General features: G+C 36.5%; 1 protein-coding gene across 1 annotated transcript; it reads right to left on the bottom strand.

Moving 5' to 3' along the window:
* Window positions 1-7,420: 7,420 nt before the first annotated feature.
* Window positions 7,421-9,256, bottom strand: LOC126897448 (general transcription factor II-I repeat domain-containing protein 2-like). The gene has a single exon (XM_050671035.1). It carries the CDS (start codon window positions 9,254-9,256, stop codon window positions 7,421-7,423), a length of 1,836 nt encoding a protein of 611 aa, XP_050526992.1.
* Window positions 9,257-16,761: the final 7,505 nt, after the last annotated feature.

The following is a 16,761-nucleotide window of genomic DNA, read 5'->3' as shown; positions in this document are numbered from 1 at the left end:
AGGGAGGAATACACACATCTTTGAAGTGAGAGGTGCTGACTTCAAGGTAAATTATCATAAATGAAATATCAAAGGAATTATGGTTTTTACACTAAAATGAAAACGTATATATAACAACTATTGATGGAGAGAGAAAATAATATTTCAGAGTACACATAAATAAATTGATTAGGGTGATATCAAGTGAGACACTTTTGGAGGTTAAGTCCTCCAGGGTGATTGTTTATAATAATTTGACGTTATTGAATAGAATAACAAGACTAGAAAATTCGAACTAACGCAAAAGGCGTAACAGGCGCTTTATTCACATAAAATAAAATAAATAAAAGATTGAAATTAAAATATAAAATTTATATACATTTAATGTATTCGTCGGTAAAACGAAATGAGGTAACAACATATACAGGTAATGCGACAACACTAATTTTTCGGAGATCGAAAGGTGACTGACTAGACAGGGATGATGGTTAATTTAAAAATCACATTTAAAAAGGCACACAGGTAGGGACGATTACATAATCAAAACACACGACGAATACCAACAATGTTTAACAAAAAACAAAATACAATAAAATAATCACGCGACATAAAAACGGTAACACTGAAGATTACTAGCTGCTGATAGTGGCGGGGGTCGCCACACCCTGATTGATACGCTAATTTAAATGTTGATGGAGGTGCTATATGTTAAATTAATTGTTATCAAATTGTTTCACTGATAACCAACACACACCTTTTGATTTCTTATTTTGATAAGAACGAGAGGCTTATAATGAAATTAGTGAGATGCTTTTTAAGTGGTAAGGGCGGCGCAAAATGAGTCGCATATGAGCATTATAATATAATATCTTTGATGATGGAAATATGATTACCTAAGCGTCTGGTAGCCGATGATAAAATTCTTAGAAAACGTTAGGTTTCATCCTCTCCCACTCACACCATTAGATTAGTTTACATAAGATTTCGTCGTTCCCCCTCCCATTGCATTAGGTTAGTTTTCGTTGGGTTTCGTCTTTCCCCCTCCCATTACATAGGTAAGTTTACGTTAGATTTAATCCCCCCGTACACATCCTCCACCGAAAGAACGCTGAGTGGATGAGGCGAGGGGTTCCAAAGTCCGCTATATTACCCTACTTATTGCATATATAGTTTTAAGATTTTTTAATGATATATTTTACTGAATTTAAATTGTAAATAAATGTAATTTAGAATTCATATTATAATAAATATCTATTTTTATAATAAAAACAAAAATAATTTGTATTTTGATAATACCAGATTATTATACAATAGGTAATTGTATCTATTAATATAGATACAATACATTTTTTTAATACAACTTAAATTGTACAGCGGTGAGCAGTCCAAATCCTCGAGGTTGACTATACGTTGTCCCGGTATGTACTTTTCCACTACTCGCTTTTTTACAGCTCCCTTCGCGTAAATGGTGTCGCATCGCAAGAGTTTCATTATTCTCGGCAACTCATTGTATTCCACATCCCCGCAACGAGTATCCATTCCATGTAGGTATTTTTTCATCCAAAAGTTTGTTTTAGCATCGCCCGCGATACTTTTTAGATGTTTAAACATCGAATGAGCGAAAAAAGTACAGCCTATGGCAATGACAATCAGTTCCTTGACCAAAAACGATCGGTCGGCTGCTACAATACCTTGTATATCGACAATCATTGAGGTGAGATATTGGTTTTCGGTATCCATGAATTGTGCTCTGGAACAAATCCTAACCATCTAACAAAACAATGGTCCCCTCGTGTTCGCAACACTCGATTGACTAAATACATGTCCGGATAACTGGTTTTATTCAGCTCTTCGGTGTAAAACAAACTTCGTATTGGATTTCCCTGATAGTCTTCTAGATAGTATGTTGGCGGTACTGTTTGCTTAACTTTAACTAGGGTAAACAGTTCGGTGCTCCAGTTTGGTAAGTAACCCTTATCAAACACTGATTTATGTACACTGATCTGCACCTTGTCGCCCACACGAAATTTTACCGGTAAATTATACGGTATTTGACGCAATTTGAACCGAACCAGGTCTAGGGTTTTCACCGCTTGCACCGGTGTCATTCCGATTGTTCTATGTTTACGCACGTTATTGTAGTCGTGCAACAGCGCGGACAACCGATTCACTCATTTGTACGAGCCACGTGCACTAAAGTCACGCCACATTGCGTTTTTCAGCGTGCGGTTAAAACGTTCCACTAGACACGCTTTCATCGTGGAATAAGTAGAGTAATGATTGATTGCGTATTGTGACATGAGTTTTTGAAATTGTTTATTGTAAAATTCTTTACCATTGTCCGTTTGCAAAAGCTTAGGATGACGACCAGGTTTCAGTATTCCGTTCATGGCTGCGGTAACATCGTCGGTCGTTTTATTTTTTAACGGGACGGCCCACGCGTATTTTGAAAATCCATCGACGCACGTTAAAATATACCGATGTCGTCGATCAGAGTATGCGCGCATTTCCAAGAGGTCAGCGTGCATATATCACCGAGACCCGTGATATTAATTCGAACACGAATGTATGTCCTACAAGCCTGCTGGTGGAGTTCGTTAGCAATGTTCTTATTCATAACGCCGCTGGTATCTGTTCATTGTAACCGGCTTCCTGGAGCTCTTCCAATATAGAAATTATTTCCGGTGAAACTCCAGTGTTGCCAGCCGACCGGGCTGATAACAATAAACGTAAACGTTCCACGAGCTCGTTGGTATCGTTCCAGTACATGTAATCTTTTTTCTTGTTGTTCAATCTCAATTGTATACTCGCACCGATAATAGATGTGTCACTGATGTTGCTACTGCTGCTTTCAAACAACGGTAAGGAATTGTTTGCGTTACCACCATCATCGTAATCAAACAATGGTTTAATGGTGTTAACATACTTTTGACCTCCTTTTTTCAATGTTCCGTCTTTATTTAAATGCATACCGGTTTTGACGAGAATCGTTTTGTACGCATACAAATCCGATTCGGAGTAAACACCAGGGTTTTTCGAAAACAGTAAATCCAAAAGACCCATAGTGAGCGGGAATTTTTCATCTAAAACATTAATTGTTCCTCTGTCGAGAAAGATATTGTCGGCTTCACCTAATGCCATTTTATCTTATGGTTCAATGATTGGCGCTAACTGACGTTTTACGCGAGTCAACGAATCCACTTCACCACGACGCAATTCTGTGTACTTTTTTCGAACATTTTCCCGGGCTTCAGTCAACACTTTCAGCAATGTTTCCTTATCGGCACTCATATTGTAACAAATGTGTCAAAACTTCTATCTGTATCGACCGTCGTCCCGCGCAAAGTCCAAACAAATCACTGCGAATCCGTACCGATCCTTNGCCGTCGTCTCGCGCAAAGTCCAAACAAATCACTGCGAATCCGTACCGATCCTTGTTCCAACACTCTTTGCAAAACTCTTTGAATTCTCCAAATTTCATATCGCAACACACGTATTCATCGTACGCGTGTCGTAGATTAACTTCATCCTGCCGGAACAACACCACCACATTTGTGTTATCACGTAACATTTGTTTTTGTATGCGCGACAGTGTTTGGGAGAGAAAAAAACATCAACTTGCCTGTGTCGTTCTCGCGTGAAATAATCACACATTACATTTTGTTTTTCCATGACTACATCGTCCAATATAAAAACCGAATTGGGCAGGATGTTGTCCACCGACGGTACATTGTCCCCGTTTTCATAGGTAAACAACTGCACTCCTTGGACACCGCGTAAAACATCTTCGAGTAGTTGATACTTGCACTGATGCAACGATTTCGAGTAAACGTAAACATTTTCAAATCGAAGTCCGTTGATATCAGTCAGTAGAGTAAACATCAAGTTTGTTTTTGCACAATTTGACGGTCCGCAAATCAATTCACGTATTGTATTTGACAATAGTTTACCGTGTTTACTAGGCGCAATCTCACTACTTTTCTCAAAATTCACGATAGGTAGCGAGAGAGTCTGTTTTTTGAAGCTCATTGCATGTCATCGAACAATAACTGTCAATATGAAAATAATGGTTAAACAGAGACAACGTGGAAAACAAGTTGCAGAAATATTGAACACTGTAATCAACAAATTACCATTCGAAGCCCACATTCCAGGTGTGTGTGTGTATGTGTGTAATTATTCAAAATAATTCCTCGCAAATAGTTTTATCATTATTTTAAATATTTATCATTTAAATCAATTTGCGGGTCATGGAACACGGTTAGAAAAGAGATTGAAGCGAGGTGAGGTTGGAGTACACCCGTTTGATGCTGCTTGCCACGATCACGATATCATTTATAGTAAATACACGAGTCTCGAAGACCGTCATAAAGCGGACAATATGTTGGAACATCGGGCTTGGGAACGAGTGTTGGCCAAAGACGCTTGGCGTGTGACCAACGTGATGAATTTGAAACGTAATCTCGGTATGGGTTTTAAACGAGTCGTCAAGCGGCCAAACTCGATAAAAATGCTCAACAATTGGATTTATGAGTATGGCATAACAATCATTGAAGGCGGCTCGACGTGTGGCGAGAAAGAAAAAATTCCACTGCCTCGTACCAAATTTCGGTAGTCGAGCGTTCGACCATAAAGTGTTTCGTGGCGTGTTTTGTCGTGACACATTACCTAAGTCGGGGCCGAAAACGACCGAAATGGCTGTAGTGAACTTGGATCTTTCCACTAACCCTGGCACGCATTAGATAGCTTATAGTAAATGCGGTAAACGTGTTACGTATTTAGACAGTTTTGGTAATTTACGACCACCGTTGGAACTGCAACGATACTTCAAAGGATGTACAATCATGCACAACTATAATATATGTCAAAATTTCGACGAGGTAAATTGTGGTCACTTGTGTTTGGAATTTTTAATCGAACAACAACAACAGTAACGTTATCCGGCGTGAGATCTGAATTGCAATACACGTTCAATCCACCCATCGATGTCGGTAAGACAAATGTAAAATTGGGCTATTGAGCTTGTATACGTGGAACACTATACCTAATATTGACGAGAATTGTAACAAATTCATTTTCGGCATTGTTGACAAACCAATTATGGTGATAACACTACCGACGGGATCGTACGAATTTGATGATTTACAGAAACGAATCACGGACAAGTACAACGGAAAAGAGTATAAGTACAGTGTGCAACTACAACAAATAGATTTTAATGATCCATTGTTGCCAACGGTTGGTTTCTTCAAAGAAAACAGCAGAGAAATCGGTGACAAAGGTTAGGTGATCGAAACGTTATTTTTTTTACAGCCGACCGCAACACTATGCGAAGCATAATCAAATGCGATCACCCCATAGATTTTACACACCGTAATCAATCGGTCGTATACTAGGGTTCCGACCTCGTCTATTGGCACCGAGAATGGAACACACGTCGGATTTCCCGTTATCTATTACAAAGGTGACATGCATACGAGTTGTCTGCAATATAATTGTTGGCTCGTACCACGAAGGACGTCAATCGCATACATTGCATGAATTCTTTTCAAACGTACCACCGGGTTACCGTATTATCGAATGTCCCAGACAAGTCGTTTACTATCCATTAAACACAAACGTATTGAACACGATTCGAATCACATTGCTCGACCAAGACGTGTCGTTGGCCGTCTTGGTGAAAAATAGAGGTGAAAAATTAACAGTTCGTCCGACTACACATCAAACAAGATGTATGAAAGTACGATGACGTTATGGGACCATATAAAACAGTTTGATTTCTCACAAATTGGATTTTTTTTGTGCATACTAGCCACAGTCGTACAACTATTACTAATCCTTCAAACATCCGTCAACAGCTGTCAGCTGATAAACAGTGACAACAGTAACAACAACAACAACAATTCAGCCATAATTTATCGTTTGGACGCACTGGCTCGAGAACTTTATTTAGTCGACGTCCGCGTCTTTATACTGGAAAAACGTGTTAACACTCTTTAAATGCCTCTAAGTTTCAACAGAAATGTAGTGCACCATCATTTGAGTGACGGCATATACTCTACGACGGAGCAACCGGATAATTGTGCGACGCTATCGCAGCAGCAACTAACAAAGAAAAATATCCAATTTTTAAAATCGTTGGGTTGTCGAGTTAATCATGGCAGAGTACTTAAACGTATTGGAAAAATGTCAGCAAGACGACAGTGTAAAACGCGAATACTATCTGGAACATCAGAGTTACAACAACTCGTACGAACACAACGATGAAATCCGTATCGAGGTGCGAAACAAGGAGAAATTCACCGTGCCGTGCGAAAGTTTTTTGCAAATCGAAGGAAAACTGGAAAAACCACCACCTGGAACAGCCGGTGAAATGGTTATGGGGCAAAATTTTCTCATGCACCTATTTGATGAAATCAGATTTGAGGTAAATAGTAAAGAAGTGGACAAGATAAAATACGTTGGGATGGCTACAACCATCAAGGGCTATTGTTTGTTCACACCCAACGACATCCGACGATTACAACCAGCCGGATGGAAATACGTGCAAATCTTATACAACAACAACGATTTCGTCGATGGGACTGAATTTGTGGTACAATGTCCATTGTCTATATGCATGGGATTTTTCGAACGGTACCGGCGCACACTGATAAACTGTACTCAAACACTCGTGTTGAATAGATCAAGTACCGATTGCACTGTCGTATCATTTGTTCAACAAACATCAACATCAATTAACATCAGTTGATAAAGCGCAAGCTGCAACATTAATAAAACAAATCAACGTGAAAATATCGAAAATCAAATGGGTGGTAAAGTACTTTGAACCCAGCGTGATAACCGAACTGGGTCTGATGCGAATTCTAGACAGTAAGAAGTGGCTCCCATTAGAATTTAAACACTGGGACGTTGCCGTTTACCCGTTGGTACCCCATACAACTCATCACACGTGGCCGGTGCGCACCTATTCGAATGTGGAAAAACCTAGATATTTACTTATTTCCATGGGTAATGAAGACGTACACGTTCTCGGAGATTTCAATCACTGTTCATTGAGAAACATCAAAGCGTATCTGAAAGCGAACGAGTACCCGTACGAAAACCAAAACGCCGATTCGACAACAACAACTACACAACGTTTTATAACTCGTACGCACAATTCCAGACAATGTATTATGACTGTAAAGACAGCTATCCTTTATTAGACTATATAAATTATAAAAAACGTGGACCTATAGTCGTGATTGATTGTTTTAAACCAGTGGTGGGCAAACTTTTTTAATGGGGGGCCACAAAGTTTAAGAAATTCTAGAGAAGGGCCAGGATTATAGAAAAAATGCATTTTGTATTAAGGCTTTAAACCATTTAATATTATAAAAACTTTACAGCATTACACATAAATGTTACAAATTACCTTTTATCTTAAAAAATAATCAATTTAATTTTTATTCGAAGGCCCAACCATGGTAGGCGTGTGAGACATATGAAATTGTTTTTGATTTTCCACAATATTTTCAAAAGCAGGTTCCAGCTGTGACGAAGCAACTTTCAACAGAGAGAAAAGGTGTTCATCAGTCAATCGGTTTCTGATTGAGTTTTTCTGCAATTTCATGGTCGAAAAAGTCTGTTCGCACACATAAGACGACGCAAACATCGCCATCATTTTCTGGGCATGAGCAATTATCTTTGGGAATTCAGCTTTCGGCAGTGCTCTATAAAAATCTAGTTTTGTGGAATTCAAAAACAATTGCTTTAAATGGGTACTGCACTGCATTTCAATAATTTCCAATTGTAATTCTGCAGATACATTTTCCGGATCTACATTAAATGGCATCGAGAAAACATCTAGCGATGATTGAATGTTCTTAAAATCTTGAAATCTAGTTTGAAATTCTGTGTGAAGTTTTTTCAACGCCTGACTGTATTCTTTTATCTTGTTCTCTCTCACTGGTGACATGGATTTTAAACGTAGAAAGTGAGTTAAGTCGTTCTTCGCCATGCAGTTATGAAACAGAAAAAGCTGAGTTTTAAATGATTTCAAACAACCCCAAGTCTCATCTATAAATTGGTTCCTTCCTTGTAATTTTTTATTTAATTTGTTATAGTGTTCGAGCAAATCAGTAAAAAATGCAAAATCGGTACGCCAATCTTTGTCTTCGAAGATTTGGAAATCGGACCATTTGTCTGTTTTATTCTTTAAGAAATCTTGTATTTCCTCTTTTAAATTCCAAACCCGTTCAAATGCATATCCACAACTTAACCATCTTACTTTCGTGTGGTAAAGAAGGTCAGAATAATCTGCGTCGACTTCAACCAGAAATTCTTGGAATTGTCGGTGTACCAATCCCCGAGATCGAATCGTATTAATTAGTTTTGAAACCACATTAAGTACATGGGTAATATCTATTGCAGCTTTACAAAGGACGTCCTGGTGAATTATACAATGTAAAAATACAACATCGTGATTAGGATTCTGGTTCCGAAAAATACCTGAAAATCCCGCGTTTTTTCCGACCATATTTGGGGCGCCATCTGTAGTTATATTGCATAATTTTGAAATAGGCGCATTTAAATTTTGGAGACCTTCGGAAAATTCGTTATAAATTATTTGCCCCGTCGTTTTTCCTTTTAACGATTGCAAACAAGCTAGCTCTTCAGTAATATTAAATTCGTTATCAACGCCTCTAATGAAGATTAATAATTGAGCAGTGTCACTTCTATCCGTACTTTCGTCCATCGTCACGGAAAAATATTTAAAGTTTTCTATACTTTGCCTAAATTGAGTCGACAAGTTTGATGCAATGGCATCAATTCGCGTTGTTACTGTTTTTCGCGATAAACTGACAGACTCAAACTCTTTAATTTTTTCTGGGCATAAAATTTTACTCATACTCACCATACAATCTTTTACAAATTCTCCTTCCGAGTATGGTTTGTTATTTTTAGCTATTTTATAAGCCACAACATATCCAGCCAATGTAGAGGCCTTTTGAGCAGTATTTTGCTTTATAAACACATTCCGTTGAGTAGATATTGTTTTTTTTAGGTTTTCCGCATTAACCTTTTTTTCTGCATCATTCATCAAAGCATATTTAGTTTTTGAATGTTTGGTGTTGAAATGACGAGCAAGATTAAAATCTTTAAATACCGCCACTGCTTCATTACAAATAAGACATACTGGCTTACAGTTGTATTCCGTAAAAAAGTATTTCCAAGTCCACTCTTCTTTAAACAGACGACACTCAGAATCGACTTTTCGTTTTTTATACGCCATTATCCCAAAAGCACGGATTTTTTTTGAATCGATTATGAATATAAAACGTTATCCAAACAAAATTAACGCGTGGCTCGGTCTGTGACAACTGACGAGTGACGACTGAGTTCACTAAACGTACTTTACGTACTATAACACTAGGAATAACGATTAGGTATGAAGACAGTGCAAAGACTGATATCATTGCACAATAACATTATATCAATTTACTTATATACATAAGTACATCATTCATATTATTATACGAAAACTACGATAAGGACGCACACCAAACCGATATCCGGGAAATATATTAATATGAACAAAAATAGAAATTATAAACCTTTTATCATAATACCTACTATCTACCTACACCACACTGTGAGGGTACAACCACGCACAGTCCACACCAATCCATTAAAATATTTAGAACTATTTTCTTCGATCAATTTCAGAATATTTCGGGAATTTTTTATGTTAGACTTGTATACTATACAGGCTACTATACAGGCCATATCTATGTCGACGGAACCTCGGCGGGCCGGATTAAATAGTTTCACGGGCCGGAGTTGGCCCGCGGGCCGTACTTTGCCCATCACTGTTTTAAACAAAACGACACCGTTAAGTTTTCAACGGTTAATCTACGCTTGGATTTCGAATGCTCCAAACAGTTTCCCGATAAAACATCAGTGTATTGTGTAATTATTCACGACTGTCAAATGAAATACAACGCCTTCACGGGAGAAGTACGAAAACTTTAATGTAAAATACAAATTTATATTTTATTATAGTACAATTTACAATATAGTATAGAAACAAAAAATGTATAAATATATAATTTTTTTTTTTTTAATAAAAAAAACTAGTTGTTTTGTAAACTGTCCTCGAATTTGACTAGAAAAGTCACGCATAGGAGATCTTTCTTGTCAATTTTTGGCAAAGTATCTATTCCTAGAAATGATCTGCTTGTAGCCTATTCCACCAAATAGGAGAAGTAATATACACGCTGAAAATTTTTAAGTAAAAGTTTTAACATGAAAAAAATCAAAATATTTTTAAACATACTTTCATGTGTGGATAATCGTTGACGACAATTTTCGATGTGTATACCTATAAACCCCCTACGACAAATTTCGTGGAAATACAACAAATCCGGTGTTTTAATTTGGGAAAAATTATTGGTTTCTTTTCAACCACCATAAGATCAATTGAAGTCTGAGGTATAATCTTCATTTCACGTACAATACGCGGACGTATATGAAACAATTGTCGATGTATTTTCTCAAATAACATATCTTTAAAAAAGTGCAATTGCGCAAACTCAGTTTTTTCATCGAAAATACACGACCGTCATCACGTTTTGACTGAAACAGTAATGCAACATCTTGGGTTAGACTCCTCTGTGTCAGGCTCACCTTAATGTATTCATCTTGCAAAAGTATTATTCCGTTTAAAATTTCTGTTATCGATAAAATATATCCGCACATTGAATACATTCTATGTAGTTAATCGACAGTGATAATAAGTTCCTGATGATTGTTTACCAACATGACTTTTGGCCAAAATGAATCGTCCAGGTCCAGACCAATGTATAGGCGAGACATTTGTGAAATTCTATACATTGATGAATCGATCAAGTCGTTTATTTTATTGAATTTACACCTTGATGTAGCCATTGTGATTAAAGTCTCAAAATCCAATAGGCGTTACTGTCGCTGCGGTTCGCATTCGTCGTTTTTTCAATTGCTTCCATTGAAACCAAAAGTTCGTAATATATTCGCTTCACAACTGAGCATGCACATTCAGGATTGTCTAAATTTTTTCCCACATCCGATAATTCACAACCTTCGTAATGTAAAAAATCTCCACCTACACCTTTGACTTTATTACCTAGACGTTCCGCAAAATATTGCAAATCTCGATAATTTTTCAATAATTTACTGACTGATTTAAATACTCTATCCGTCCGATCATTTTCAACAAGAAAATTCAAATTATCTGATATATCATTGACATAATCCATCTTACGCGCACAATAGACAAATTAACAAATACCGAGAACTGAATAGTAGACCGCAGACAATGTTGTTGCTGCACGACACCATCCTTTCCAAACATCTGTTAGACAATTAATTCGAGATAACAGATGAGGTGTATACGACTAAGATATTAAAATATTATGAGATAAATGACATTATGTATGACATTAATCGATAAGTGTATTACATTTATAATAATAATATTATAATCATTAGAATATATGTTCCAGCAATTATTATCGTCGTCGTCGGCGGCGGCGGTAGTAGTAGTGTTTATTTAAAAATGTGTTTTGCTATAAGAAAACTCAAACAGTCGTCATTATTATATATTCTCGACAAAAAAAATACTGATTTATTATTCACTATACCAATAACGGTCAAAATTATAGATCGTATATTAACAATTAATGTAATTGACGGCGACATCGACGCCGCGTTAAGCCATCTACTGTATTAATCTCGAGTGCTATAGTATAAAAATATATAATCATCAATAAAGCCACCTGGCACACAATGTTTCGAACTAATTTTTTTTTTACAAATTAGGTAAAATTAACATTTTACGTGCAGACGTTATCCAGATATATGCATGTCGCATATCAAAATAGCGGATTCGACGTTTAAAATTTATACTTTTCACTGTAACCGTATAGCTTACCTGCTATAAAAACGCATTTTTATTTTTCGTCAAAAAACCGATATTACGTATATACTATATGGCCGAGCATAATTTAGGCGCGCAACAAGTTGTGTTAGTAAACGTCGTGTTTCATTACCCCCCTATCATAAGATTTGGTGGAAGAGGAGAGGTTCCTCACTTGCCTTAGGTTAGTTTACGTTGGGTTTTATCATTACGTTCCCCTCCCAATGCATCATGTTAGTTTACGTAGGATTTATTCCCCCACTTCACGCCTCTTCAAGAACACCTATTTTGGAGTGGTTGGTGGGTGAAGCGGGGGAACCAAAATCCCCTAAATTACACTACTGATTGCCGCGCTATGATACGGTTAATGCACCCAGCATCTTTCGCCGATCCACGTGAGATAGCGCACGACGTGGATAAAACCGCGTCTCCTCGGTACGCTCCTCCAGCGTCCCGACAGCCAGCCGAACTGCCTCCGCGGCATAACGCGCAACCAGCGACCTTGTTGCCACCTTTTGGTACTCCTGAAGTAACATTAATTATATTCGAAGTCAAATTACCTATTTTGATTTGTTGATTTCTATTTTTGAGAAAGGAAGAAAATCACGCAAGCATTGGATTACCTACACCCAAAAGTCTTAGCTTTTTTAACAAAATTGAATGATCAACTTTATCGAAAGCTTTTTTGAAATCAGTGTATACAGCGTCTCCGCGGTCTCCAGAGCTTATATTAGATATTAAAGTAGTGTAAAAAACAAAAAGATTTGTTATAGTTGATTTTGATCATATATGATTAATTATATAATCATATAATTGATTATTATATGTAGCCATGTTGATTATTAACTAAAATAGGTTGAAATGTGTATGCAAGCTTAGGTATTAATAATTTTTCAAATAACTTTGGTAAGACATTAAGCTTAGATATAGGGTGATAATTAGTTACCTCACTTCTATCACCGTCAGTTCTTTGTTGTCTATACCATAGTAAAATGAATAAGAAGTATGCTCGATCATAATCCGCGGTTTTGTTATTGTTGAATGGAATAGGTTATGTAATTAAAAGATTTAGAAATTATTCGTAATATAATAGTATATAATATAAAATGTCAAAACATATAATATAGGAGATGTACAACGGCAACGGGTCACTTTATTCGATAGACGGTGAAACTACGACTAAACTGTAAAAATTTATACAATAGGCTGCAANACGACTAAACTGTAAACATGTATACAATAGGCTGCATTGAGTAAAACAACATAATCGTAAAAGGAATGTGTCCCTTTGACCTTGTACTATACTAACATAAGTAAAAATACATTAAACTGTTATCTTAAATAATATTACTGTACCCAGTGTGTTGTTTAATAATATCAACACTTCCCCTTAAACAATACACCCGTAAATAGTTAATTAAAAAATTATAAATCTATATATCTAATTCCTAATATTTCTCTGAGTTCTTGAAATCTTGTTCGTGGTGTTGGCTTGGTCAAGATGTCAGCTAACTGCTCTTTGCTGGTCACATACTCCAGTGAAAACATCCCTTCATTGAACTTCTCACGAATATAATGATAACGAACATCTATATGTTTAGTTCGTTTATGGAATTCTGGATTCTTCACCAATTTTATGGCACTTTGATTGTCCGCGTACAAAACAGGTGTCTCTCCCTGTGTTTCCAGAAGATCACTTGTTAGTAGCGTCAACCAAGTTAATTCCTGGACTGCTTGACTCAGTGCCATGTATTCAGCCTCAGTAGTTGAGAGTGCTACTGATTTTTGCCTTTGTGAACACCATGCTATTATTCCATTAGTCATCATGAAAATGTATCCTGATGTTGATCGCCTTGTTGTTGTATCACCAGCATAGTCTGCATCACTATAACCATGTAACTTAAGTTTCACCCTAGAATGAAAAAATAAACCATAGTTATAGGTTCCTTTTAAATATTTTAAAATACGTTTCACCGCATTCCAATGTATTATCAGAGGCTTTTCTAAATAGCGACTGACAGGATTTACAGCAAATGTTATATCAGGCCTTGTGATCTGACTTAGATATAACAAACTTCCTACTGCTTCTCTGTATGGAACTTCCCCTGCTTGTAATGATTCAGATAAATTTGCATCTAATGAGTGTTGTGGATCTGCAGGAATGCATAGGGCGTTGGAATCAGCCATATTGAATCTCTCCAAAACGCGTGACAGTATAATGACTGATGTATAAATATTGAACCAACTGATCTCTGATCAATTTCAATTCCCAGAAAATGATTAAGTTCACCTGAGTTTGTCTCAAAGTTGCTCATCAAGTACTTCACCATCATGTCCACCTGCTCATTATTTGTTGCTGCTATAATGCCATCATCTACAAAAATAGCTACAATCATTAATTGTTCATTTTTATTACTTACAAATACACAGAGATCTGCCTTTGTTTCTTTTAAATCAAATTTTAACAACAAATTTTTAAATTTTGTATTCCAGCACCTGGGTGCTTGTTTTAATCCATACAAGCTTCGTTGAAGTTTGCAAACTTGTTTAGTTCCATCTTCATAACCTTTTGGCTGGTTCATGTAAATCTCTTCTTCAAGATCACCATATAAAAAGGCTGTTTTAATATCAAATTGTCTGAGTTTTAATTTTCTGGCTGCTGCTATTGCTAGCAGTACTCGTATAGTCATACTTTACAACTANATCAAATTGTCTGAGTTTTAATTTTCTGGCTGCTGCTATTGCTAGCAGTACTCGTATAGAGTCATACTTTACAACTGGACTAAAAGTTTCTTGAAAATCAATTCCATGCACTTGTGCATAGCCTTTTATAACTAGTCTGGCTTTAAATCTATCAACTTCTCCATTTTTCTTAAGTTTGGTTCGATATACTCAGCCATTGTTAAGTACTTTTTTATTTGTTGGTATTTTTACTAATTTCANCCATTGTTAAGTACTTTTTTATTTGTTGGTATATTTACTAATTTCCAGGTTTCATTCTTTTTTAATGACAACATTTCTTCATCCATTGCTTCTTTCCAATCTTCTGAATTTTCTTGTGTCATAGCTTCTTCATATGTAACTGGATTATCACACATTGAATAAAATGTTTCTGTTCTATACCTTACTGGTTTTTCTATATTTTGTCTATCTCTAAGTCTCATTTTTAATTGCTCATGAGTCTGATCTGCTGATTGATCAAGTTCATCCATATTTTGTTTTCTTTCAACATTATTCTCATCATTAATGTTATTTTCTTCACTTTCAACAACCATTTCTGAATTTATTTCTTCATCTTCTTTTCTAATTTTGATTTCTATTTTCATAGATTCTCTGAATATAACATCTCTGCTTAATGAAACTTCTTTTCCATCAAAGCATATGCGGTATCCTTTAGTTTCTTCTGAATACCCAACAAATATTCCTTTTCTCCCTTTTTGATCCCATTTTCTACGTTTTTCTTTTGGTATATGAACATAAACTTCACTACCAAATACTTTAAAATTGCTTATATTGGGACTTTTATTATACCATAATTCATAGGGCGTTTTTTCTTTGTTACCTGAATTTAACGTACGATTCAATACATATACAGCTGTATTTACCGCTTCAGCCCAAAGATTTTTTGACAAATTTTTACTGTATAACATAGTTCTAGCTGATTCTACTATTGTACGCATTGTTCTTTCTGCTTTACCATTTTGCTGTGGTGTATATGGTACACTGGTCTCATGTTTTATACCAAATTTATTCAAAATAGCTTTGACTTCATCATTCTTATATTCCAAACCACAATCACTTCGTTAAGTAAGATCTGATATATTTAACTGATTTATCACTGTATTTAAGAATAATTCAAACTTCTCTTTTACTTCTGATTTTTGTTTCATAAAATATACATATGTATACTTAGAGTAATCATCTTTGAATATAACAAAGTATCTTTTACCACCAAGAGAATTTTCTTCCATGGGTCCACAAACATCACTGTGAATTATCTGACCTGGTTTTGTTGTTTTGGTACTGCTCAGTGTAAATGGTTCTCTGTGTTGTTTACCATAAATGCAAGCTTCACAGAAAAATTTGTTTTCCATATCTGTGAATTGAATACCCATATGCCTTAGGTAATTTCTAACATATTGAACATTCTGATGACCTAGTTTTTCATGCCACTGTTGTAATGTAAGAATTTTTTCAGCAATATTCACTTGATCTATCTCTTGCGAAATCCTTGTTTTAAAAATCATCGTAAACAATTTATTCTCACAAATTCCAACAGCAACTGTACTATTTCCTCTTTTAAATGTACAAACATTTTTGTCTGTTATCATTATTATACCTTTATCAAGGCACGCTCCACATGAAAACCAATTTACTTTGAGTTCAGGTTGACACGACTTACGTCGCAAAAATGTGGTCGTCACTGGTTTTGAGGGTAGAGACCCGTGGGCCGTTTATTAAATGAGCGACAACAGATTATGTTAATAAAAATAAAACAAACCGAAAAGATAAATACAGTAATAATAATCTTCGCATAATATCGCGGCACTTTCGCTGGCGTCGACGACGCGATGTCCGGCGTAATCCTTGAACGGCAAAATGGTTAGCAGCGTTGTAGGCGACTGTGCGTGGGTGCGGTTCGGTTGGTCGGCGTTGTCGCTTTCACAACGGGAGGAAGACTCTCGCACCATTTGCGGCGGGTCGTCGTCAGCCGTGCGGCATTTGCTGGACTTTGCACTGTAGCGTATAACACGCGGTGTTGGTCAGTCAAATATTCATAGTAGGGCGTCGGCTGATAAAGGTGGCACGAGTCGCGGGGCATCGTGTATAACGAAGCGACGCGG

This window comes from Daktulosphaira vitifoliae, unplaced genomic scaffold (assembly GCF_025091365.1).
Source record: "Daktulosphaira vitifoliae isolate Bord-2020 unplaced genomic scaffold, ASM2509136v1 Scaffold_2, whole genome shotgun sequence".
Lineage (NCBI taxonomy): Eukaryota > Metazoa > Arthropoda > Insecta > Hemiptera > Phylloxeridae > Daktulosphaira > Daktulosphaira vitifoliae.
This window is presented reverse-complemented; position numbering and strand designations above follow the sequence as displayed.

Coding starts and splice junctions, on each gene's coding strand:
- LOC126897448 (XM_050671035.1), bottom strand. CDS start 9,256: ATGGCGTATAAAAAACGAAAAGTCGATTCTGAGTGTCGTCTGTTTAAA.